Here is a 27,987-nt window from a genome sequence, read left to right as displayed (position 1 = left end):
TGAAAATTTAATCTCTTCTATCAGAGGTGATGTTCTGAGAGTAGTTTTTCTTGAATTTTCTTATCCTGCTCTGCTTTCCCTCCTTTCTATTTTTATATCAAAATAATATTTCTGCCAACTACGACCATTTTAGGTTGATGCCTGCAATCTGTGAGTTCTTAAAGATGCTAGTCGCTGAGATAAAATACATTTATGATATCTTTAGCTGTTTGGCTGAGGGCATCCCATAAATGAGCAAGTTATCACAATCATAGTTGAGTAGTTGGCAAAAGTTGAGAAAGGCAAGTGCTTAATTATATTTTCATCTGCCATAATATAGTTTTCATATCTATGTTTATTTCTAACATTCACATGTCTTTTATATTGTAACTGTGTTGATATAATAATTGCATTGTAACTTAACCTTCCAGATAGTGTTAGACTGTTAACAAAGTATTTATCATCATGAGTGACTTGGAGATCAGTGGGTCAGACTCAGAGCCTGTATCTGAAGTCAGTCCAGAGGAGATGGCCAGATTAGTGGCAGTAAGTATTTTATTTCTTATTTACTTGATTTACTGTATCTTTTCTTTTGATTCTTTCTCTCTATGGTATGCTTCCTCATGTTTCAATATTCACAGCATATTGTAATATTGCAGTTCAACACTCATCCATCCAGATCTTCAGATTATCCCTCCTTACAGATTATCAAACTACAAACCAGATCATTTATATTGATTTTGTATTTTGCATTCAGCAAAGATGAACTACTGTAATGACTGATGGTTTCTGTATGACTTATTCACACTTCTTTTACTTGTTTTTGAGTGTGGTGATAAGTTACATTATTTTGCAGTTCTTCCTTTTTTATCATCTAAATAGAAATCAAAATAACAACTGAAAAGACTTTTGAAGATGTCCCTTATTATAACTGAAATAATTGTGAGGCTTCCTCATATGGTATTTAATGGTGGATGTTTCTTAAGACACTTGGACACAAAAAAGTTGTTCTTTTACAAAGTATTGCTTCCAATCTAATGTTTTCTTATACATTAACATTTTTATAAGTTATATTCACATACAGTACAAGCATTAGATATTTTTTCACATTAGCAGTCTGTCCTGGATTTCTTGAGGATAATCAGAGTTAGTATTTTCCAACATTGAATATTTCTGATAAGGAAGCACCAACTTTCTTTATCCATTGTAACCACTCATCCATAGATGCAGCAGCTCACTTGTTTCAGACCCATCGACAGCCAATCAGACTCTGCCACAGAGATGATGTGATTGACCCACTTGGTCCAATTAGCTATCAGCTTAGAATTCTGCTGGATTCCATGAAGTCTAAAGACTTGCCGTTAGCTTCTAAGCTAGTGTTTTTCCATCCCATGGGTTAGATTTTTTCTTCCTCATATTCATTATTTAGTTTTTAAGAGTACAGTGCATTGTGTGTGCTGTTATTAGTGTAACCTGCTTGCTAGAGCTTATGCTGTGAGTGAAAAGTCACATTGGTGACGCTTTATCAATGGGAGTACGCTCTTATCAAATAACTGTATACTCCAAAGGAGTCTACAATACCCAGCTACTGGAAGCAGTGCAGCCTTAGACTGCAGGAGCCTTCAAAAGAGTCCTTGGTAACACCAGGTCTCTCATAGAAATTAAATAAATTAAATAAATCTGAAGTTACTGGACTCCGCCTGCTTGAGGTTACACGAGTGAAAATTCACCTGTGGGAAGGCTATATTGTTGGGAGAACAGTCTTGTCAAAGAAATACTCACTATAAAGGGATTCGACACTTAAGTGCTACTGGAAGTAGTGCAGCCTTGGGTAATATAGGAAGATGGATCAAAGACTTTCTAACTGACAGAGTTCAGAAGTGATAACAAATGGAAACATGTCTGGGAGATTACCTATCTGGGGTACTTCAGGAAAAGACACTAGCCTTAATACTCTTCATAATACCAGACATTGACAGTGAAGTAAGGAAATGATAAAGAGCTTAGTTCATCATACTAGAGTAAGCAAAATGATTGGATCAGAATCTGATCAAAAGGAGTTTCAAAAAGACTTAAGACTCAATTTTCAATGGGAAGAGGGAAGCGTAATGGAATTCAACAAAGATGAACTTAAGCAAATAAGTTTTGGAACTGACAAAAACACTTTGGTGGTACAATCATAACTGAGAAACTAAATTTCTGAGAGCATGTTAAGAACATAACATGAATCAAGTCAAGTGACGAGTGTAATGACTGTGAAAACTTACACTACAATCAGTAGAAATCTAAACTGTTAATGCGAATGTTTAATGTTTTCATAGAAAGCAAAACTGAATACTGCTGTGTTGTATAGTCACTAACGAAACAAATTGAAATAAATTACGAGTTCAGAAGCACTTTACAAGCAAAACTGAGGGAATAGAACATTAAACTGCTATGAAAAGCTGAAAGAAAAACTCTGTAACCTAGAGAGAAGAGAAAGATACATGATAATCAATGCATAGCAACAGACTGAAGGTATAAAAGAAAATGTGTTAAACCTGAAAGCCTCATAATGAGGAAGATACATTTTTATCAAATCTGCAACAATACCAGTTTCAGTACTAAAGAGCTGGGCAAAGAATCACCCTAGATATGTGAGCATTACTTGTTAACAAGGTAAATAAAACTTCAGTAGATATGAAATAGCAAATCACAAGAAAAGTAATTACAACTCCTATACAGCACTCAAAACTTTTAGGAAGCAGTCTTTGTGATATTCATGATGTGGGGTGGCGTTTTCAAGATAGAGTGGAGGATATAGTTCTGCCCAGCATGTTTATGACACTACACGACTGAATTGTGGTGTTTTGAAATTAAGCTTTGGGAAAAAAGTGACTCTTATAAAGAGATGATTGATGTATAGGGATAAATTGCACCAGGGTACTACTTCCATATACCAAAAGGTTTCTCAAGACTGAATTAAGAGAGGATTTATTATTTTTTTTTTTACTTTTGAGCTTAATCTTTTAATCTGAGAGTTTCTCTGTATACCCTCTTCTTTAATATGGCTATGCTCTCATAACTCAAGGGATAAGTCATAGAAGAAAGAAATGTAGGTTTTGAAAGCTGAAAAAAAAAAAAATCCAGGGTAGTGTCTCTTTTGTTCCAAGTTTTTGTACCCTTCCTTACCTTCCCCCATCTCGGTTCAAAAAACATTTCTTTAAACAAAATGTAACCTTTTTTAGGTTAAGCGGCTAAAATCTGGGATCAAGTGGGTTGATAACATAATTTTTGTGGCAGTCTCTAATTGGCTGAGGGCAGATGCAAAATGACTGAAATTAAGAGTTGGAAGGTCCTAACCCTATTATCCTTGAGATACTATTAGAATGTCTCTCTTGCTGGCAAGACACTGCCTTGGAAAGGAAAAGGTTTTCCAACTTTCAAAATAAATTTCTTTTTATAGGATCTGGGTGACATGGACAATGACCTCTTCAACAACACCCGTAAATCTAAAGGAGGTGGTGATCATGGTGGTGACGCTAAAAAGCAAGATGCAAAAGATCTCAAAGGACGGGTGACTTCCACTGGGAAACCAATATCTCCTGTTAAAGCAGAATCCAGGGCTTCAGAAGATGATGATGATGGTAGACATATTACATGAGCATAAACTATATCTAATATGGTCATAGGTTCAGAGCAATCCTCAGATCTAGATGTTAGATTTAGAAAAAAGTTAAGACAAGAAAGATCTAGGAGCAGACTATGAAAGTTGACTGTTTCCAGCAGTCCATATATGTGTAGATGGTCATATCATTCTGAAACCCCATTTTCTCATTTCATAAACCATTAACACCTGCAGGTGCTGGGAACAAGAATTCCCTGTGTACCCTTTTGTAGTCTTTCAATTCCAGGTGTTTTCTCTAGAACTGGTCCAGTGATTTTATGAATTAATCAATGCTGTTAAATATTAAATGATAATTTAATATGGTTTTAGTGGTATTCAGGGAAATGTGTACCTTATATTAGTCATGTTCTTATGTTGTTTTAGATATTGCAATCGTAAGTAATATTTATTACCAATGTTTTTCTTGTTATTTACATTAGTATTCTTCTAGAAGTTGGTGCTCTGAAATGCTAGGTAAACACTTGCTCAGCTGTGATTTTGTAAACATACATTATTTAAAAATCTTGCAACATACTTCATGCTTATATGATACCTGTATTGAGATGATTATTACTGAAATAATGGTGTTACTGGTTTGTTTACATTGTATGATAAGATGGAAGTTATTTGTGTGTATATTCATATAAATTTTGAAGAGAAAGAAGTACAGTGAGCATTTACTATATCAGACTAACTGGGAGAGACCCTGTCAGATAAATCAATATCTCCAATATAGCCAATTAGCTCATTATATTATACTTTCATTGGGTAAATCAGACTTATAATAGTCCAATAAATCTGAGAATAGTCTAAAGTGGCCACATGAGTCTGACACAAGAAATACTGTACCTGTGATTGTGTTAAAATGTATTTACAGTAATAGAACACATTACAATAGTACAGAAACTCTACTTTACTTACCATAGTTGTTGGTGGTACACTAGTACCTGTGGTAATTGTGGGGCTAGAAGTCGTGTTGAAGTTGTGTGAGGTGATGATGGTGGGGTTGGAGGCTATAGGGGAGGTAACTGATTTCACTCACACTATAGTATATTTTCTATCCATCTATCTATCTGTATCTCTGACACCTGTTCCCTCTTGGAACTCCTTCAAAGGGGTAGGCACAGCAATAAAGTCTGTATTTCTAGTGAACTCCAGTGCTGCTTCTTAGCCTTTCAAGCCTCACCCTTAGCAGGCCACTGGCAGATTTTAACTCTATCGCAGTGTTTGTAGTGGCTCCTACCATGTTCCTACTGACTACTACTACATAATGCTCCTGCCTCACGTTCCTACTCACTACTTGTACTTAATACCCCAGTCTAAATGTTCTTACCTACTACTTATATCTACTTCTTCCACCATTTTGCCAAAAGGCAAGGCTAGCACATTGTGCTCATCACAGGAAACTAGTTAGGAAGAATGAGCTTGTGAGTTAAGTGTTTTTAAGTGTTATTTGTGAAAAGAGAGATTATATGTTTGTTAGGTGAATGACAGTAGCCTACATGTGGGTGAGGCAGAAAGAAATGACAGCTATCTGGGTGATAGGAGCACAACTTGACAACACTGAAGTACTGACTCACTACGCAACCATTATCAACCCTGCCGATACTGGCAATATACCTCCTTGGTCATTAGCTGCTGACCAACTACTTCCTAGTATAGTAGTATATATTACACTCAATTCAACTTTTAGGTATTACCTTTACATAACTACAGCAGTACACTTGATTTACAAGGTATGCATAGGATTCACTGTCCTTCAAGATAAGAAACCTGAAGCTCAGGGTAGCCAGAACAAATGAATTGCAGTCCATATGGTAGTAATACTGCACTATATACATGTATTGATATTTACTTTTTGAGCAGTGAATAATCATTTTTGTTAATTGTAAATGTGGTGGACTCCATATCTGACAGAAAATGATGTTACACAAGTTCAGTCATGGAGTCCTGGGGGTGTTTCCAGGAATTTTTTTTATAGACATTGTATTTCTCATACTGAAAGAATATATCAATTCATACAATATATTGATATACAGAGTGTAACAACATAAGAATACAGTAGTACAGTACAATAATTTTATGTCCCAAAGCTGTACCATACTTACTTGATAATCACAAGCATGGGTCATCTGAGACTATGGTTGGATTTATTTGACTAATTCTGATCAATCTGATATTAGCTGATTTTCATTATATACAGTGTTTGATATAGTTAGGCTTTGCTGTAATATTATCCAGGACATGTAAGAAAAGATTATCAGCATATATTTACTTGAAATTATGTGTTGTATTACTGGTCCAACTCTAATTCTTACACCAACTCCTTAACCTGTTCTTTTCCATTCTTGTACATTCCTCTGACAGGAAATATATTATCTAACAACAGACTTCAGTAAGTTGATGTATGGTTTCTTGGTATGACTTTTTGTTGTATTGATTTCGAGGGAACAACTATCCTTTTTTTTTCCCATTCCGATTGGGATTTAAGACTGAGTGAAATTAAGCCTTAGCAGACATGTTTCAAGTGAAGATAGATTTGAGCTTTTTCACTTTATATAGTTCAGCTGTATTAGATGTTATTGTGTTTGACAGCCTTTGCTTTCAATGGGCACCTTCCCATCCCACCTTAACACTTTTATTGTCCTTTGCTTTGAATATCCTTTGGAACTTCTCATTCGCACACAACTTCCCTACTGCTGGAAGCAGTGCAGCTTTGGGTTGCAGGTGCCTTTAGAAATGGATACTGGGTAACACCAGGATGCTCACAGAAACTAGTCCTCGGGTAATAATGAGTATACTGTAAATGAGATGGCCTTAGGGCATTCAGTTGCTCAAGCCAGCTAAGCAAACAAAAAAAATCTTACTGTAATCATTCCTTGTTCTTGTATTTCTCATTTATTATCACCTTTATCTTTTCCCCAGTCCATTCCCATGTTCATTAGCTTTCTGAATTCATTGTTAAACAATCACTCTCTTTTCAGACCTTCTTTCTTTGCTTGCTGCCAGTAGTACCCATGTATTAACCCCATCATTATAGATACAGTGTCAAAGAACCTTCTAAAACAATGTTATATATTCTGGTTGTGGAAATTCATTTTCCATTTCATGTTTCTGAAAACATTGTATAGCTCTATATAGTAGTAACTGTATCTGCTTGCTGATTCTGGAGTCTTTTCTGATCATCTTATGTATTCACTATCAATTTAGTCAAATTCAAGCACTGTAAGATCACTTTTCCCAAAGGGATTATCATATCTGGCCTCTATTTCCATGTTATTCTGCATAAGGATGTGATCTAGTATTAATGGTGTATCTCATTCATGTGCTCAGTGACATCCTGATGCAGGAAATTTTCATGCACACATTCTATGAATTTGTATCATTCTCTTTTACTTGGTGATTTCCAAGTTATCCATCAATTTCTCTACAGATAAATACTTCATTATTAAAACTTTATTGTCTCTGAAAAGTTTTATGTTTTTGATAGATTGGGATGCGGACGACATCTTAAATTCAGATGATGATGCAAAACCAAAAGGGAAGCCAGTGAAAAAGCTGGTGCACTCAGGTAAGATTTTTACTGATGTGTTTCCTATTTAAAAGCAAATATATGTACTGCTTTAAACAATTTCTTTTGACTAAGGAAAAAAGTATTATGTTATAGAAATATGCCAGTAGCTTTAATTGGATAGAATACAAATGCAATGGTGTGTATCATTATATTTTAGTTTTTCTATGTTGCAGATGGACCTCCTCACTCTTCTGAAAAAGTTGCTGATTCTGAAACCAAAGGTAAAGATTTCAATGAAGAGTCAAGTAAGAAGGTTATGGCTAAAAGTAAATTAATGGCTGACTTATTCAGTGATACTTCTCAAGACTCCATGAAAAAAGGACTTGATACGTCTAAGTCTCCTATTTCTACTAATGTCAGAAAGGACAAAAGCAAACTAATGGCAGATTTATTTGGAGATGAATCGAGTAATCCGGATAAATTGACAAAATCCACTGAAAGGGAACAAAAAGATTCAGGTGGAAAAACTGCAAGACGAGGAGCAGTACGAAAGGGAAAAGATGACATTACCTTCGATGATGATGATGGTGAATTGCTTGGTGGTTTAGGAGAATCAAAGAAGAAATCTAGTGCAGTTTTTGAATCTTCTAAGAGTGGAAGCTTTTTAGATTCCCTATTATCTAAAAGCAAATCATCAGATTATCCCAAGATAGAGAAAGAAAAACGTGCAGTGTTTGTTTTAGATGATAAGTACAAGAATATGAGTAAGGGTGATAAGGAGGAGAACAATGGAGCTTTTGGGGAGTACACACCATCTGCAAGCAAGCCTAATAGTCCTCACAGAAGAACCCCCCAAAAGGTAGCCTCTAACGATAACTTTGACATCTTTGACTCTGAGCCAAGAAAAAGGAATCCAAGGTCAGCAACCCAGAAAAAAGCATTTAGAGTAGATGACGATGATATTTTAGGAAATATACGTTCTCGTAGAAGTGGAAGTAAAGAAGTTAAAGATATTAAAGAGACTGATACCAGCCTGTATAAAATGAAGTCAGACTCAGTGACTAATGCTGCAAGTTCTCCAACAAAAGTTCAGAATAAAGATGAATGGCTTTTTGGCAGTCCAGGAAATGTATCAGGGTCTATCAAGAAAAATATGGATGAAGCTTCAGTCATGGCTTCCATTGAGCAAGGATACAGTGGTAATAAGAAATCATCTCCCAGCAAAAGTCAAGATTGGCTGGGAAATATTTTGTCAAGTAAAAAATCACCTACTGTCTCCAAACAGGTGAAAAACTGATTCTTTGTAACTTTTATTTAACTTGCAATAGGATTTTTAATGTTGGATATGGGACAGCAAGAGTGCCATTTAATTCTCTCAGAAAAGTTCTTAGGGAGGGTGTCTTAGAGCTAGTTTCAACATTTACTTGCCTCCTTCATGTCTACATACAAACCCAAACTTTCCCCTCTTGAAAGGATGCCCTGGTGAAACTCTTCCTACATCTTTCTCTGAGCCCGAGTGGAATGAAAAGGATTCCTCATTATCAATTTTCCTGCTGTTGTCTCTTCTTAACCTCCTGGTATTACCTTTGTCTGTCTATTATTATGCTGCTGCCCTCTCTTTGTGCTGCACTTATTTTTTCAACCACTGACTGTATGAGCTGTCTACATGTGTCTTAGTCACTAAGGCTTGGATTCATAGTATTGTGACTGGCTTCAGGTACCTATAGTTTATATGTGGATTAACAGTCATTATGCCTCCTCCTTTCCTTGTACATTAATATTATGGAATTCTCTTTTTCTTTACCGTTTTTCCCTATTCCTGCAGTTTTTTTTGGTGTAACGAGTCAACACACATCCAAAGAGTGCATATTTACCTTTTCATTGTTTCATCTTACTCCATGTTTTTCCTTTCACTTGAGATGTCCTCAGTTAGGGAGATTTTGCCCATTCCATGCCAGTTACATACAGAAAAATATTTGAAAAAATGTATATTTTGTTATTCTTTTTTCTTAAACTGCAGTTTTCAAGCTCATACATGATTTCAAGGATTCAGATTAGTAAACTTCAAGATAAAATGAAGTTAAAGAAATTGATAAAATTAAGTTGGTGAGGTAGAAAAAAATACCCAATAAGGATTTCAAGTTTTCAGTGGATGATTGATTATTTTGAGGTACCCAATAAATCTAGGTAGTGAAAGGGTTAAGATGGTTTTGACAAAGCTTTAGAGCATGCTGTGTAACAGTTGTCAAACTCATGTAAAGGAGCCTTTATTTCTAGACAGCTTTTTAGAAGGAAATACATGAAGAATATTGTAGTTTCTATTACGAAGGCAGAATGCTTTGAACTTTTGCAATTTTCTCATATCTATATGTCCTCATCTTCTCTTCATGCATGCCAGAAAGCTTTAGGTTTGAGAAAATTTGCCCATACAGATTAATAACTTTCATTCTATGACAGGTTGTAAAGATATCAAAGAAGCTAAGGTGGTTTATGAACAGGCCATCATAACATCTTTGAATAACTTAAGAAAGTTTTGTAGGATAGTTTTGCTCAAGGCCCTCTGTTATTCAGTTAAGGCTAGAGGCTGTGTTTCTGTAAGAAGCCCCCTTAAGGGACATTTTTTGGAGGGTTAATCTAGCTCTGTATCCTTACTTGACAAAGCGAGTCGAAAGCGGTCCAACCTATAAATTGTCCCGGGCTAACTTCCAAACTTGACCCCCTTGCACTACCCTGTAATGTTGGTTTACTTTCCTTCTTCTGTTGGTATTACTTTGGTTTTTGCTTGTGTGCCCTCACCACTAGCTAGACCGCACAATACTCGGCAAGCTGCTGCATCACATAATTATTGTGTGTCCATCAGCAACTCAAGAGTGGGCTGTTTTGATAATTGCTTCTTTCCCTATATGTCAAAGCTTTGGAATCTTTGCAGTTTCTTGCTGAAACTTGACAGGGCTTTGACTGTATGTGTTGTACAGAGCCCCAGTTCACATTACTGTTGAGATATAATAGGTTTTTGGGTTAGGATAGCAAGTTTGATATTTTCAATACAATCTCCACAAAAGGTGTGGGTACTCAGTATGGACTATTCCTGCAGCTCATGTTGTCCTAATTTTCTCCAGTGCATTTGAATGAACCAGCATTTCTCCTATTGACTAAAGACATGGAAAGATGCCTTATGTCAGTTAGCTCTAACTAGCACACTTGAAATCACAAGGCAGTTGCCCATTAAAAAAAAAAATCATTGTGGAAGGACACTGTTTGCTGACCCCACCCAAAATCTTGCCTTACTATTCTGTGTAAAAAATGTATTTAATGTGATTCAGCTTACAAAAAAGCCAACCTTCATATCTGCTCTCATCAGGAGCCCTTAAAAAATTATCTGAATACATGGAACCCCCACATAAAGATGTCCTTAATAGTGACATTTCACAGTTACAGCAGTTGAGAATTAGGGTACAAACTAGTAAAAACAACACATAACTTATCACAGTTGTTGCAGATCTGAAAGGAATTAAGGCATTTGGAAGAAAAGAAAAAAAAAAGTGATTTTGGAAAGAACAGAAACATCCCCTGTCACATGCCAATTAACAGCCAAGTGCTTAGCAGAAATCTTTAACTGCCTAGACAAGTTTGTGGTCTTGCTAATGGTATGGATCTCATCCATGAATGTGCCCTGGTTTTCTCAAGAGGGTCTACAGATCATTCACGTGGCTATAGGTGAAATGATACCAAAAGGTGTGCCATACAGCTAATGTTGGTTGAGAAATGCCTCACATACAGTTGACAGATGCTCAGTCAAATGATTCAGGGATTCTGTAGACCAAGTAAGGATTATGGTTTCTGCCATGGTTTTGTTAAGGTACCTCTCATTAGGTGTAACTAGCAAAATCATTCTTTGGCATTCAATAAACATAATTGATATTACCTTTGCTAAAACCTGACAGACTTTCCTTGCGTGGCCCTAGGTACTTTGCCTTCGGAGGAAAATGTTTCAGAGGGGGGTCAAATTGTCATTAAGGGTATGTAATATCTCCTTATATTTTCTGAAGGTCCTTCCACCCTCATATGGGTATACTTTCAAATGCTTATAGGGCTTTGCCTGTAGAAGAGAAATGTTGGTTTTAAATTATGAAAATTCATTTCTTTACTATAATCAGAGGACTATAAACAACTTTTAATGTTCCTTTCTCTTCCTTCCCATCTTTCCTGTAGGGAAACTATTTCTTGGGCCCTGACCGTAACAAGCTTAAGGAAGAGACCCAGTGGTTAGAGGACAATGAAGAAGGCCAAGTAACTGGTGCTGGCTCACCCCTCTGTGATACAGACCTGGATGGGTTGTTGTGTGGTTGTCCATTCTATTTGAATGAGCATCTTCTGGTCTCATTATTTTTTGACTGTCAAAAGGGATGAATGCTCATGGATACAGCCAGTCTTTGGGGATAAATCTGTTTTAAACTCCTTGATAAAGAAGCGCTCATTCATATTTTCATGGGTTCTACCTTTGGTAAAGGAATGCTTTTTATCCCTCAAGATTTAAATATTAAGTTTTTTCTTCTCTGATTTTAGACAATAGGTTCAGAAATTCTTTTTGCCTTCCTACCATCCCATGTGTAACTGTAAGTGCTATCTTGATTCAAACAATGACCACTTCATTTGCACTGGTGAGAGATTGTGGTTGTGATACTAATGTTTTTATGCCTGCTTTTTTAAAACTCTGAGGCCTGACTAATGTTATATGGTAGAAATTTCAATATAGGTTTTAGGGGTTTCTTTGCTTTTGGTTGGAATTTATCCTCTGGAACTAATTTCTGGAGAAGCAAGGGACTGATCATGTTTTATAACAACAGAGAAGTTTTCCTCATATCAAAACTACTTTTTTAAATATTTCTCTTCATTCATCATTTTTTTAAATTACTCTCAAGAATCACAGTGTTGTGCTACTTCTAAGGGCAGGAAAATGATGACTCATTTGGAATGAGAAGTTCTTTGACAAGACTGTACTCTTAATGATGCTCCCATGCCTAAGGTGACTTTTCATTCCTGGTTTAAGCTTGAGCAGGTGGAGTCCAGTAACACTACTTCATTCATTATACCTGTATTTTTTTATATGCTTCTAACAGTTCATATCAAATTTGTGCATTCCATATTTTACCTTGTGTATAATCGAATACATTAGTCATAATATTTCACAAAAAAAGCTTATACATATGCATTATACTTCATTCCAGTTTATGTCCGAAGATAGTTCTTCAGTCTTAAAGCAGCCGAATTCAGCTTCACGGACTGTTTCAGTACCCGCCTCAAGTGATCCAAATTTAGGAGACAGTGTTGGAGTTTATGCTTCTTCCCCTCAAAACAATCACAATGTTCAGTCACTTCCAGTTCCAGCACCGAATGTAACATCCAATGCCCCTACTGTAAAGCCTGTGTCAAGCTCAACACCCATAGTGCCTACTATGACATCCCCAATGACCTCAAAAGGAGTACTAAGTAAGTGTTATCTTTGATTAGGAGACAAATAGTATGTTGATCAGTTTCACTGCCCATTTTGTATAGTTTAAGCATCATGTAGAGAGGTTGACAGGTCTGTGATGCATTTTTGTATAAATTTGTTGAACTTAAAAGCAGTGGGGTATCATCAGACTCATGTTCTTGGCACTTTACTCCTCAATTTGTTGTTCTTTTTCTATATCTTCTTCACTCCACTTTATCTTTGACTATTCACTGGCATTATGTGTATACATGGCATTTGTACTCTACTGCCTTTTGACTAACTGATTATTTTATTTCTCATCAGTATGCACTTGATATGCATGCTTACTTATTTTACATTCAGTTCTTCTATAAACTATCCATTGCATGCTTTTACTCCCATTTAATGCTCATTCAGCCATGCAAACAATTGTATTTGGTAATGTATTGCTTTCTTCAGTAATGTAGTGGAGTACATATTTAATACAGTTTCAGAGGAACTGCAGAATCAGTTTCTGATACAACAGCAGGCTCAAGCTCAAGCCACTTCTGTTGCTGCTCAGTTGAAATCCCAGCAAGATCAGATTGAGATGCTTGTAGCTCAGAAGCTTCAAGAGCAACAGCATCAGATGGTAGACTTAATGAAAAGACAACAAGAAGCTGTTTTGAAGAGGTAAATGTCACCTATTATAAAGAAAGCGTTGTAGCTGATTATGTTAAAATTAAAAGGTGTATTCTTACTCACAGTGTAAACCTTTCAAGTGGGGTCCAGTTACACACACATAAATCATATATATGTCTCCATGGCTGTTTGATTTTTTTATGGATGGGGTTGTTAGGAAGGTGAATGCAAGAGTTTTGGAGAGAGGGGCAAATATGTGGTCTGTTGTCAATGAGAGGGCTTGGTAAGTGAGACTGTTGTTGTTTGCTGATGATACTGCACTGGTGGCCGATTCAGATGAGAAACTACAGAAGCTGGTGACTGAGTTTGGTAAAGTGTGTGAAAGAAGAAAGCTGAGAGTAAATGTGAATGAGGTGGAATGTTATTTCATGTGTGGCTGGTGGCAATGGATGAAGGAAGCAAGTATGAATATGTACATGTGTATATATGTACATGTCTGTGTATGTATATGTATGTATACTTTGAAATGTATATGCATGTATATGTGCATGTATGGATGTTTATGCATATACATGTGCATGTGGGTGGGTTGGGCCATTCCTCGTTTGTTTCCTTATGCTACCTCGCTGATGCAGGAGATGGTGATTAAGTATAATAAATATAAATGAATATATATATATATATATATATATATATATATATATATATATATATATATATATATATATATTTTATTATTTTTTTTTATTATACTTTGTCGCTGTCTCCCGCGTTTGCGAGGTAGCGCAAGGAAACAGACGAAAGAAATGGCCCAACCCCCCTATACACATGTATATACATACGTCCACACACGCAAATATACATACCTACACAGCTTTCCATGGCTTACCCCAGACACTTCACATGCCTTGATTCAATCCACTGACAGCACGTCAACCCCGGTATACCACATCGCTCCAATTCACTCTATTCCTTGCCCTCCTTTCACCCTCCTGCATGTTCAGGCCCCGATCACACAAAATCTTTTTCACTCCATCTCTCCACCTCCAATTTGGTCTCCCTCTTCTCCTTGTTCCCTCCACCTCCGACACATATATCCTCTTGGTCAATCTTTCCTCACTCATCCTCTCCATGTGCCCAAACCACTTCAAAACACCCTCTTCTGCTCTCTCAACCACGCTCTTTTTATTTCCACACATCTCTCTTACCCTTACGTTACTCACTCGATCAAACCACCCCACACCACACATTGTCCTCAAACATCTCATTTCCAGCACATCCATCCTCCTGCGCACAACTCTATCCATAGCCCACGCCTCGCAACCATACAACATTGTTGGAACCACTATTCCTTCAAACATACCCATTTTTGCTTTCCGAGATAATGTTCTCGACTTCCACACATTCTTCAAGGCCCCCAGAATTTTCGCCCCCTCCCCCACCCTATGATCCACTTCCGCTTCCATGGTTCCATCCGCTGCCAGATCCACTCCCAGATATCTAAAACACTTCACTTCCTCCAGTTTTTCTCCATTCAAACTCACCTCCCAATTGACTCGACCCTCAACCCTACTGTACCTAATAACCTTGCTCTTATTCACATTTACTCTTAACTTTCTTCTTCCACACACTTTACCAAACTCAGTCACCAGCTTCTGCAGTTTCTCACATATATATATATATATATATATATTTATATATATATACCCTCCTCCGCACAGCTCTATATATAGCCCACGCATCACAACCATATAATATTGCTGGAACCACTATTTCTTCAAACATACCCATTTTTGCTTTCCGAGATAACGTTTTCGCCTTCCACACATTTTTCAATGCTCCCAGAACTTTTGCCCCCTCCCCCACCCTATGATTCACTTCCACCTCCCTGGTTCCATCCACAGCCAAATCCACTCCCAGATATCTAAAACACTTCACTTCCCCAGTTTTTCTCCATTCAAATGTACCTCCCAGTTGGTTTGTTCCTCAACCCTACTGTACCTAATAACCTCGCTCTTATTCACATTTACTCTCAGCTTTCTTCTTTCACACACTTTACCAAACTCAGTCATCAGCTTCAGCAGTTTCTCACCCAAATCAGCCATCAGTGCTGTATCATCAACAAACAACAACTGACTCACTTTCCAAGCTCTCTCATCCACAACATAAATATATGTACCATATTTTTTGGCATACTATATAGGACACTTTTTTGATCTTGGAGAAACTCTCTATTAGTCACCCAGTCATTATCTGTAAGTTACATTACCTGTACTTCTTGCTGAGGTATAGGTATTATTTAGCTGAATGAGGATAGTTATGATTAAGAGAAGACCAAAGGTACAACATAAGAAAAGTGTAAGGAATTATGTTTACAAGGTGAGGGTCTCCATGATATACTATGCAAGGGTCAGTGTATTTAGGCAAGTTGCATTATTATGTGCTTAGGTATATAGGATACAGAAAGATTCATTCTTTGCCTCTGATTTTTGAGATTTTCACCCTGAATCTGTCTTCATTCCAGGAATGAAGAGGCATCATTCACTGTAAGCCAGCATAATTTGAATCCTTCAGTTACAGAAAATTACAACCAAAAAGGTCTTGAGGTAAGAACTATGCATTAAAGTATACATTTCTTTGAAAGAAAACCAATGGTTACAGAGAACCATAATCCTGAGCAATAAGGCTTCAGCATTTTGAAAGTTTATCAGTAATTGATATTTTTTATACTTTACTGTCTTTTCCACTTTAAGATGAAGTCATTTATCAATAATTGACATTTTTTATACTTTACTGTCTTTCCCACTTTAAGATAATGTCAGGACAAAGGCTTTCTTTCACACACCCAATCTGCTGCTGTCATAGAATAAACTGGAATAGTGTATGGTACTAACAGTGAATATATGAATTAAAACTATTCCATATTTCATTGTAAAGATATGGCTTTTATACTTAAGAGACTACTTGTATATAAAAACTTACTACTGATGTAGCAATTGATAAAATATATAGAGGTCAGTAGGGAACATATTCTTTAATGATATACCTTTTTACAGTGATTAAGATTTTGTTTGAGAAGAAAACCAAAGAAATCCTTTACTCATGGTAATCATTAAATGGGTATCATGCCTCATCTTTTGATGGATTTCGAAGATAAATTTAAGTGAAGACTGCAAAGTGTTTGAGCAATAGAATTCAAGTACACAGAACTTTACATCCTCATAATGGATATGTATGTTATTGAATGAAGTGATTGATAAACATAAATTTATTGAGTACTGGAAATTTATAATGATGGAAGTGTGGAAACAATACTACTAACATATGAATTTGTAATAGAATGTAATTGTTCACTTATTGTTTTAATTCGATAAATTTTATGGATTTAATCCTAACACTAGATGGTATTTATATGGTATATCATTTTTTTCCCCATACACTTCAGATGGTACATATAAGGATTCGTTAATGTTAATGATGTTCTACAACTTTCCACAATTTGATATATATTGTAGTAGATTAGTCCTTTTTCCTGTGTGTAAGTTTGTTTCTTAAGACACTAGAAAGAATAATACAGTATGACTGTATTACTGCTCAATCAAAATAGATATCCATATAAACTGATTGTGCAGATGGAAACAGTGATACTCTCTATTTTATGGGTGTAATAATAGCAAAAGGGACACAGTAGCATACTCATTTGTCAAGCAGTGCAACAGCAGTGTCTTTTAATCAGAGATATATATTGTATTAGTCACAGGGTGGAGGAGAAGGCAAAGGTTCTAGGACTTCACTCTGTTTCCTTTTAAAAACATTACTTTACTTATACTTGCATTTACCTTCAATCTCCACTTACACACATCATAAATCACACAACCTTTTGCAACTCATCTTCACTCTCCACAAACAACACGGTGTCATCTGTGAACGGGCTCGCCACCATATCTCGCCGCCACACTCCATATCAGCACCCCAATTCCCTAGTTTTTGTTTCATTAGTAGCTATTACTGTAGTATTTCATGCTAAGTGAAGCAAATGATGAAACAATAGCCACTTGTCCTAGGGCATCTAATGTGGACAGTGTGGTATGGGGACTGTGTAACATCACACCACATTTTCTTAAATTTTTTTTTTTTCCTCCAGTGATGCCTCGGAAGGGTTATTCTAAAACATTTTCTTTTGCTATTCCTGTCTATCATCTGTAAATTTCCTTATTCAGTAATGCAGTGGTGATCTTTTCCAAAATATTGTAGACTTACTAAAAGATTTTGTGAACTTTCTCCTGACTTTACATAAATTATTTTCCTCCTGTATCCCAAACTTAATATGTTTTTTCACTCAAGTTCATTCAAGTGTGTATCAATATTCACAACTGATCTGTATGTGATGCTATATATGTTCATGAAGTCTGTGTGGAATATTATGTATGTCCAGTAAGTCATGAGTCTGGTTAATGGAGGAATGCTCTCAGAATATTTCAGTAACTTTACATTAAGGAAGTGGCTGTGCTTAGAGAGATTTGAAGACATTATTATGATGTGTATGATATTAACTTATTTTGTTTCCTCAAGGTTGATTTAAGAACTGCAGAAGTAGAAGTTGCCAGGTTAAAGGCAGAATTGGACTTGCTTCGTAAACAGCATGCTGAAGAAGTGGCTATGCTTGAAGAGGGTTACAGGTAATGTCTTTTGTTTCAAGGATAGCAATATATTCAGGTCGTAATTTTAATGTTTGCCATTTGCCTTTACTATAGTGAACTTACTTTTAGCAAGTTAATTGTGTAATTAAGAATTTTTGAAAGGGATGGGTGCTTACTCGGTGAAGTCATAGTACACAGTATTCCTTCTCACCATGAGATACAATCTATCTACCTATCTGTATCTCTGATGCCTGTTCCCAGCTGGAACTCCCTCATGGGCGTGGCTACGGCAGCAGCATCTTCATAACTAGTGAACTCCAGTGCTGCTTCTTAACCTCTAGTTCCTCACCCTTCAAAGGCCACTGACAAAGTGCAGTGTTTGCAGAGGCTTTTGCCTAATGTTCCTTCTGACTACTTCAACCTAATGCTCCAGCCTGCTGTTCTTACCTACTACTGCTACTACCTAATTCTCCTGCTAAATTGTTCCTATCAACTCCCTCTATCCACTGCTTCTGCCATTTTGCCAAAAGGCAGGGTTAGTACATAGTGCTCTCCACAGGAAAATCTAGAGTTATGAAAAAGTGTTGTGGGAGTTAAGTGTTGTTGAGCATTATGTATGACAAGGAGAGATTGTATGTTTCTAGGCAGATTGCTAGTAGTCCACATGTGGGTGAGGCAGAAAGAAAAAACAGCTACCTGGGTCAGAGGAAATACAGCTATAGTCCAATTTTTCAAAAAAAAGTTTGTACATCGTGCACACTTTGCCAACCCTCTCCCAGCTATAAAATATCATCAGGGCCCTGTGAGATGCCGCCCCCATGCGCTGGCAGGCTGAAACCTTATGCACAAACAGTAATTCAGGCAGATGACCATGGCCAGCCACATAGTAATTCATTTATCTCACTTTTCTATTTCTATTTCTTATTTTCATCATTATTTAGGTAATTTATGCATGTCATAATGACAAGATATGTTGTGTACATATGTCTGAGGTATTTAGATGCATGTAAACAAACTATGAAAATATACAAGGTTTCTGACACGTTTACAAATTGCGACACGGCTGCTAGGCATCCCTTTCAATTTGGCACTAATTTTTTATCCCCTTTATAGTTCATTCATTATGTGTTATGTTTTATAATGCATAAATAAAGATGTATAGTGGTAATAGATGATGTTTTGACGAGTGCTGATGAGGTGGCATTCAGATCTGCTTAGTGTCCCTTGAAATCCAGCTATTTAATAGTTTTTGTGCCATTTACATATGCTCATCATTATTAGTGTAAAAAGTTAGAAATCTGTTACACTAGAGGAAGTTTCTCATTTTGCAACCATCAGCAATAAATACTTGTTTCTATTAGTCTTTTTTCCCCCAGCTATCGGATTTTTTAAGAAATATTAATACTAGACAAGGAAACTTTATGGTAACGCTTTGATAAAAGTAACGACAAATCACATTTCATATTTTACCACAGATCTGACATTCATATATGCAGCTTGCAATGAACTCCATGTCCAAAGGATTAAAGTTGTTTCTGTTATGCTTGGGATTATAATTATTTTCTCAAGGAATGAATCTCCAGTGGTGTGTTGGAAACCAATGGGAAAATGAGTTTTATGTATTGATATTCCTCACATTTGCCAACAATTTAGAAATTTATCTATTTTAGAGTTGCCCTCTGCCAGTGGCCTGTTAAGGGTGGGTCACTAAAGGCTAAAAACTGGCACTGGAGTTCACCATTCATGGAGAGTTTTACCTTGGCCACCCCCTGAGGGAGTTCCTAGATGGAAAGGGCTTCAGAGATATAGATAGAAAGATTATCTATTCTGTTTTATAGGAGATAAATATATGTGGGAGAACACATTTTCCATTTAATACATATCATTCATATCTGTCTATAATAACTATAACCCCTATGCATCCTTCCACCTAGGAAGGATCATGGCAGAAAAATCTCCAAATTGCCTTATCCATACACACCTCCTTAGCATGCTTCATCACCCTCACATTTTATTTCCTATTACAGAATGCTAGTTGTCTCCCTATCAGTTTGATTCCTTCAGTTTCACTCCTGTTTATTATCTTTATCAGCCTATCATCATTTGTCCTCCTCAGATGAACAGCCCACTTTAATTTCTTTTTTTTACCTGCTCTATGACACCACACTCTACATCTTTTCATCTCCCTTACACTTTAGCATTATATGCTCCACCTCATCTGCTGGGACTGTAAGCATCCCTCACATAGCTCAAGCACCCCAGTTCCAACAAGCCTCTGTTCCTTAAAAGTCACATAATTTAGAATTAGAAGAACTTTGCTATCCTTTAGTCCTTTCCTTTGTGTTCCTAGTCATGTCTACCTTTCCACTCTCCTTCCTATCAAAAAACATTGACTTTCTCCGACCAGGATTTACCTTCAATTTTCTTCTTTTATGCAGTCTAAAACTCAAGTAACACCATCTGATTTTATTTAACTCTCTGCTAACATCAGTGAATCTTCCACAAATAAACTAATCACCAGCAACAAGGTCTTCATATCCAACACACACTTTACTCTTCCTACTCAAATTCTTGCTTTGATTATTCTTTCATATACATAGATTAAGGGTCATGGTAATATCACACAGCCCTGTCTCACTCCTATGCCTAATTCACAACTTTAATTCATCACATCATCCTTTTCCACACATCTTCCTGCTTTTTGCCGAATGATTTTGTTACATCTAGTGACTTATCTTGTAGACAATAGATGCATTTTAGTTCACTGTACCATGTGCCTTTTCTGTGGCTTTGAATGCTGTGTAAAACTTTCTTGTTTTTACTGTATACTATTTTGCCATTATCTTCAACTTTTCCCAGAATCCTCTTCCTTTCTACTTCTCTCCTGCACTTGATTATCTTCTTCACCTTTACAGCATGTATTCAGAAACACCCTCCTTAGTATGCTCAAATGAGCTGATTTTTTTCTGTTTCTTCATTTATCTTTATTACCTCTTCCTTTGTATGAGGTTATTGTCACTGCTTCTGTCAAGTCATCTGGGGCTGTACCACTTTTCCATATACAAATATTTAGTGCATCCATTTTCCTAACACATCATCCACATTTCTCAGTAATTCTTCAGCTGTAATATCCACTTTGGGGCCTTTCCCATTTTTAGCCTGCTTTCAGCTGCTTTCATCTTATATTAGAATTTTCCTTTTCCTCATTTCCATCCCCATGCATTATATTACTACCTCAATTCCATCCTTTGATGCTTCAGCTCCTTAAAGCACACCTATCTGATTTATTTAGAAAGCATTTTTCTTCATCTATTCTTTCAGCTTCTTTATATTTTTTCAGCTTTTTTCATATGCTGTGTAAATAGAAAAACAGTTGTTTCTCTATCACTGATATCTGAAGAAATTTATACCTCTTTTAAATTCTTTTAGGAGGAAAATGGACATGGAGAAGGAAATCCGGGATCAGGTAGAAAAGCGGCTTAGGGAGGAGCGGGACAGCATATTGTCTGACTTTCACGCCAAAATGTCATTAGTTCAGGTATTTTTTTTCTTCTGTATTACCATTATGTAAGCTGGTTGTTCCACTTTAAAGAAATTTTGTCACTTTTAGTTAGAAACCACATTTTCCTCTATAATGTATGTATTTTCATCCAAAGTAAGTTGTTCTTGCAGACTTGAAAATTTTTCAACTTCTATACCCATGTTAATACAATGCTCACCAATGTTTTTGATAACTTATATCCTTGTGTATAACTTAAGAAAAGAACCCTTAACCCAGTGCTTATTTCATAAATGCAGAAGAATATCTTTTAGTCTTTCTCACTCATAGACAAGAAGTCTGGCTCATAGGAACATTTACACACATCATGTTAACGAATCACTAATCTTTCACTGTTTCATGGTAACAAATATCAGGTAGGGAGGGTGTCCAGGAGATCCCTAACACTTTCTGCTGAGGACATGTATACATGTATCTTCTTTCTTATTATGAGAGAATAGTATAGTCATAACGTACTGGTTGATGCTATAGCATATCCTACTTGATCCCTAAAGAGGCTTCTTTTTAAATTCTTAACTCATAGAGAGGATTGCCCTTTTCCAGGAAATACCTTGCCTTTTGTTACCTGCCTCTGGGAAACAAATCACTAGTGTGTATGCTTTCTCCAAACATTTTATGAATCACACAAACAGTCCTAAAGCTTTTTTGGTGTAGCTAAAATCTAAAAATAAATTTTACTAGGGTCTCTCTTGAAGAGCAGGCACCTTACAATATTCATCCGTGTCTGTGTGTCCATTGTACTCTTATCCATCATATATTTTGCAATCCAGGAGAGGGATTAGGATAAAAGTTTACAGAGATGTTACTCCCTACCACATGATGTGCCGTAACTTAAAACCCTGTGTTTTATATTGAAGATCAAGGTTACTATTAGGATCATAGCATTTTTGGTTTCTGCTGCATAACTTGAACAAGAGGAAAATTACAATACTTCTGACAAATATTACCCACCAATGGACGATGTGTTACACCCTATCTCTTGGCCATATTTCTAAAGTTTATGTCACAGACGAGGTTATAGTATTCAAAGCAGTGGTTATGATATATTTGATTTCGTCTTCAAAACTTTAGAACCAGTACAGGAATTAGGATGCTACATTGTGCACACATTACCAACCAGTATTTCATGATTCATCCATAACCTCAATCTGTGACCTCAACCTTGAATTCAAGACCCAGGGGTGGATCATTGCACAGTCTGGTAGTTGGTAATATCTTAATTCATCATTTCAGTCCTTCTACTGGTTCTAAAGTTATGGAGTGGAAATGAAAAATACCATGACCCGCGCTGTGACTGCCATGACTTTGACTAACATCCCAACCAAGAACAGAGCTTTGGAATTGTGGAAGGGGTTGTTGTTTTCTTCCTCTCTCATTTGAAAACCTCTCTCTGAACTGATGGTGACCAACTTCGGGTTGATATTTATGTTCCAAGAACCATAGGGCTGGTTGATACAGATGGTTAGGGGATGATAACATTGGTGATGGATGGTGGTAAATGGTGGAAGGAAAACCCAAGCAGAGCCAAAGGCTGCTATTACCAAACAGAGCTTAGAGACAGGCGAGAGACATATACCTCAGCAGAAGGCAGCGAGTTTAGAGGTTGCTAATCCCTAGGGATCCCAGAGGCTCTCTAATGACGTATGAGATGCCAATGGAAAGAGTTTTTATTGTTTCAGAACTTAAATATTTTGGCATTTTTTAAGCATACATATATTGCTGATAAAACTCTTGTTCTGTCAGGAAGAAAAAGAGAGTCTGGCTTCATCTTACGAAGTCCAGCTAGCAGGTGTCAAGTCTGAATGGTCACATGCAGTGGAGCGCACAAAAGAATTATATTCAGGAATGGTCGAGCGTATGAAGGAAGAACACCAAGCAACCCTAGAGAGAATGATTAATCTCAAGGAACTAGAAGTGAAAGCTGCTTTGTCTGCCTCAGGGCATGTCAGGTAAGGCTTCACCTCTGTTTACCTGTTAAGCGAGATGCCTTATTTACTCTAGGATCGTTCCCAAGTATGATTGATCAGCTTGTTGAACAGCTTTTACTGCCATGATTCATCAGTCATGAAAAAATTTTAGTTAAATGATACATTTGAGGTTAAGCAAGTCTACACTTTGTTGATTCCCGAGTAATACCTAAGGATGATCACTTAATTAAAAGTGCAAGGTTTAACAGTTTTAATATATTGATGTTCTATGTCCATGAGCAAAGAGAGAAGAATGTGTCACAACAATGCATTACTAGATCAGAAAACTTTCGAAATAAACAAGTAACATAGAGAATGAGGAAACTGTAGAAGTATTTACTGCTGGTAGCAGCTGGCTGAACAAATTTTGTTAGGTTTTAAGGTACATATTGCAATGAATAAGTAAGACACTTACCTACCCCTTCCTTATCTCCAACAAACTAGCAACCCTTTCCCCTCAGCATCAACATTCTAGGATCAAGGGAAGTTTAATGGTTAAGTATACCATGCTCAATGTGTTAAGTAATGTTATGATCCCGAAACCATTTCAAGCAGTGCTTGACTGTACTTGTTAGTGTACTAAATTTAGATATCCAGTGGGTATTTCACACGCATTTTGCTTTTCTAGTATCATACCTGTTCACCATTTCCCACATTACTGAGGTAGTTCCAGGAACAGATGAAATTATAGCCTTGTTTGCGTACATACATTCTCTAGCTGTCATGTGTAATACACTAAAACCATAAAACCCAATCCATAATCTGGCCCTACAGACCTTTTCATGGTTTTCCTCAGCTGCTTCTTAAGTCCTTATTCAGTTTATTGACAGCACATTACCTCCTGTATACCTCATCGCTACAATTCACTCTGTCCTCTGGATGTCCTATACTCTACTGTATGTTCAGGTCCCGAGTACTTTAAACTTTTGAACTCCATCCATCCATCTCCAGTTTGGTCTCCCACTTCTTAAACACTCCACTTCCAACATATATCCTCTTTGTCAACCTTTCCTCACACATTCCATCTATATGTCCAAACCATTTCAAAACACCCTCTTCAATTCTTTCAACCATACTCTTCTTATTACCACCCCTCTCAACCTGTCATTTCTTAATCAACCCTTGTCAAATCACATAATGTCTTCAAACATTTCCTTTTCAACACATCTGTCCTCTGAGCCTGTGCTTTGCATCCATACAACACCCTTGGGACTTCTATATCATCATATATAACCATCTTTGCCTCTTCTCTATCCACACATTCCTCAATACTTCCATTACCTTTGCCTCCTCACCCACCCTATGACTCACCTCAGCTCTCATGGTTTCATTACTTGCCATGTCCACTCCCTGGTATCTAAAACACTTTACTGCCTTCAAGTTTTCTCCACTCAAACCCCATTAAACCTGTCTCTCTCCAGTTAACCTGATAACCTTTCTTTTATTCACATTTACTCTGAACTTTCTCCTCTTACACACTCCCAAACTCAGATATCAATTTCTGCAGTTTTCACTTGAATCTACCACCAGCATCATGTCATCAGCAAAGAAAAACTGACACCTCCTAAGCACCCAAGCCCTTGAAAGACTGCAGACCTACTTCTGTCCCAAAAGCCCTCGCATTCATTCTTAAAAAGAATATGTACTTTCATATATTGAACCAAAAGCTCTCCTAACTACTGTATTTTAGACTTTTCTACTCTATTTCAGAGTTGATCAGTCTATAGTTAACTTTCCTATAAAGCTACTCTTTTTCAAGACCTTATTTTTCTCTAACTCTGCTCTGGATGATTCTATAGCTAGTCTTCTCCATCCAATCATTCATCTACCTGTGAATTGTGAACTGTAATAGTCTGGAAGTGAGTAGTTGATGTGAGCCTAGTGACAGTCACTGACTGGTTGATGGTGGGCCCAGAATGGGCATATCACTACCATCATGGTGTTGTAAATTGTGAAGGTTGGTGCCCCCTTACTGGAAATCGTCAAGGTTGGAAGGTCCTGACCCATACATTCTCAGAGATTAAATCTCATGCTTGTGGGACACCTACTTGTTAAGGTTTTTCAGCTTTCAAAACTGACAGAGCTTCTCATGAGACCTTGTTTATGCAAGTTGTAAGTTTGGAAAATGATTTTTTTTTTCAAAGTCTTTGTTTTCTTTTAAATTCTGATTATGTACGAATAAACTTTTGACTGTAGGGAAGTTGAGGCAGTGATGACACAGTTGGAGAGCAATACATCTAACCTCTCTGAATTAACATCATCTATCAATATCCGCCATGACTCTGCATTGGAATTAACACAGAGGGCCCTGAAGGTGAGTTGATAAAGTGTTTTTGTGTAATTACATATCCATAAGGAAAGGGGAGAAAGAATACTATACTTTTATCTATTGCATGTTTTAGAGGGGTGACTGAGAAGGGGCAAGAGTAAGGGCTGAAAACCCACTTCTCCAGTATCATCATTTCTACGAGCAGGAAGGAACAGAGTAAGGAGTTGGGAGAAGATTTTCACTTGAACGTTGAGGAAGGGAATTTGAATGGTCATGGAATGAAAAAAATTAATATAAAAGTGCTGTATTTGATGAGAGAACCCTGAACATTCTAGCTATGAGCATATTGAAGTTACCAGACTCCCTCTGCATGAAGTTACACTGCAAGTGAAAAGTCACCTTTGGTGAGGTTGTATCACTTGGAGCACTGTCTCTTCAAAGAACTTCTAACTCCAAAGGTGTCCAATTTCCCTGTCATTGGAATGCATACAGTCTTTGGCTGCAAGAGCCTCTGGAAACAGGTCCTGGGAAACACCAGACTCTTCCTTTGGAAGAAGTCTTTGGTTAATGATATATAAATATACAGTAAACATTCAATTTAATGGACTAATAGGGGAAGGGGTGTCCATTAAATCCGAAAGTCCATAAAATTGAATGTAACCTATTTCTGTTCTACATTAATTTCAGATTACCTAGCTTGTAAGGGTTAGAAAACTTTTTTTATAAGCAGATTCCAAAAGTGGAATTGAATATGGAGCCAATTGTAACTCAAACATGAAGATGACACCACAGTAAGGTCTTACTTTTGTTTGCCACTTTCAGCACCTCTCAATGGACCCTCCAGCATCTAGACAAGCTACATAACATTAATACTCTGGCAAAAAGGTCTACCAGCCCATTATATTCATCCTTTTTCATAAAAGCTATAAATCCATACGTTACACTAACTACCGTAGAGTTGTGTTACTGCTTCCTTGTACTTAATTCATAAAGTACATTATTTTACATCTTATTTGTACTTTATTTATGAATTTTAAACAGATGAAGGAAAAGCAATTAGTTGATTTTGAAGCACAGCTAGCAGCATCACGTGCTGAGGCAGAAAGTGAGAGGGCGAGATTGAATACTCTTATTCAGAGGCTTGAGAATACCCTTGTTCAGCAAGGATCAGAGGTAAGCTGAAGAATATTTATCAATGTTATTTACATTAAGGTTGTAACTTAAGAAGCATGAACCTTTCTTCCCAAGCATTTTAACTGATTATGCATATTCTTCTTCATATAACTGATTCAGAGACACTCACTTCAAATTCAGTATAAGAATTGTCGAAAAATGAAATTAACTGAACGAGATAGCATACAAATGTTTAAAAAGTTATATGATAGTAGAGAACGTTCAAGAGATGGGGCCCCGCAAGTGCAAAATTCTCTCCATACAGTATAAATACATAATTACACACTCAGTGTTATCTTCGAAACTTGGGGAAAAATTCATGACTGTCTTTGTCTGAGCAAAGTACCACAAAACCTTAAAATAAGGGCAGGGATATTAAGCCTCATCAGGCCTCATGTGCCTTCACTGAAAAGCAAAGAGGGTCAAAAGGATCCTTTTTAGATGTCTTAGAGGCTATTCAAAAATTAAATACCTATCTCATTTACAGACTCTTTGAAATAGAGGGCAGGGAGTGGGGTATAAGAAGTACTTTTGGGGACTGATCAACAGCATGAAGATTGATGCTATTTTAGATACTCTGGGACATTCAGACACAGATACACAAGGATTTCAGTGATCCTGTAGAAAGATTAATATGCACTGTTAAATGTGGAACAGAACAATCAGGTATATTTATGTTTTGGTACTAAAAGAAAGGTTCAGAAAAATGTAGGACATACAGGATAAGTGTACTAGCAGCTGAAAGGTTCAGAAAAGTACAGGGCATACAGAATAAATGCTTGTTAGGTAAATGAATGATTTTAGAAAAAGTTAGAGATATGGAGGTCGACATCTAAGCCCTGAAGGATCTAGCTGAAAAGTGGGTGGCACCAAAATCAGAAAAATTAGTAAAACAGGAGGTTGGTAAACATAAATCACTGCTTATATTTTGACACGGACAAGATCATACACTGTGTAAAGTTGAGAGAGGAAAAAAGGAAGGAATGCTCATTGAAAGATGGGAAATGGAATTCATAACTAGAGACCAAGGCTCTGTGTTGAAATACAAGTGAAAGTCAAAAAAGAGAGGGATAGTTTGGTAAAACAAATTCAAAAATCAAAGGAAATTTAGGATGATATTGGCAGCATTTCAGCCATCCAGCATTT

At 36.8% G+C, this 27,987-nt stretch overlaps 2 protein-coding genes across 4 annotated transcripts in view; one reads left to right on the top strand and one right to left on the bottom strand.

The window, feature by feature from the left end:
• The window catches only part of LOC139766240 (uncharacterized), a 48,895-nt gene that overhangs the window by 1,694 nt on the left and 19,214 nt on the right, over positions 1–27,987 (top strand). For all 3 annotated transcript variants that reach the window (XM_071694591.1, XM_071694592.1, XM_071694593.1), the window contains exons 3-14: positions 411–525; positions 3,425–3,605; positions 7,116–7,196; positions 7,373–8,424; positions 12,368–12,629; positions 13,101–13,284; positions 15,758–15,839; positions 17,806–17,912; positions 21,303–21,411; positions 23,176–23,381; positions 25,596–25,713; positions 26,710–26,841. In XM_071694591.1, the coding sequence (XP_071550692.1) occupies positions 445–525; positions 3,425–3,605; positions 7,116–7,196; positions 7,373–8,424; positions 12,368–12,629; positions 13,101–13,284; positions 15,758–15,839; positions 17,806–17,912; positions 21,303–21,411; positions 23,176–23,381; positions 25,596–25,713; positions 26,710–26,841 (2,595 nt within the window). In that variant the 5' untranslated portion in view covers positions 411–444. The remainder of the gene's footprint in view (positions 1–410; positions 526–3,424; positions 3,606–7,115; positions 7,197–7,372; positions 8,425–12,367; positions 12,630–13,100; positions 13,285–15,757; positions 15,840–17,805; positions 17,913–21,302; positions 21,412–23,175; positions 23,382–25,595; positions 25,714–26,709; positions 26,842–27,987) is intronic.
• LOC139766241 (hatching enzyme 1.2-like) overlaps positions 1–27,987 on the bottom strand; it is a 100,057-nt gene that overhangs the window by 67,495 nt on the left and 4,575 nt on the right. The gene's annotated exons all lie outside the window — the stretch shown is intronic.

Source organism: Panulirus ornatus, chromosome 57, assembly GCF_036320965.1.
Source record: "Panulirus ornatus isolate Po-2019 chromosome 57, ASM3632096v1, whole genome shotgun sequence".
NCBI classification, from domain to species: domain Eukaryota; kingdom Metazoa; phylum Arthropoda; class Malacostraca; order Decapoda; family Palinuridae; genus Panulirus; species Panulirus ornatus.
This window is presented reverse-complemented; position numbering and strand designations above follow the sequence as displayed.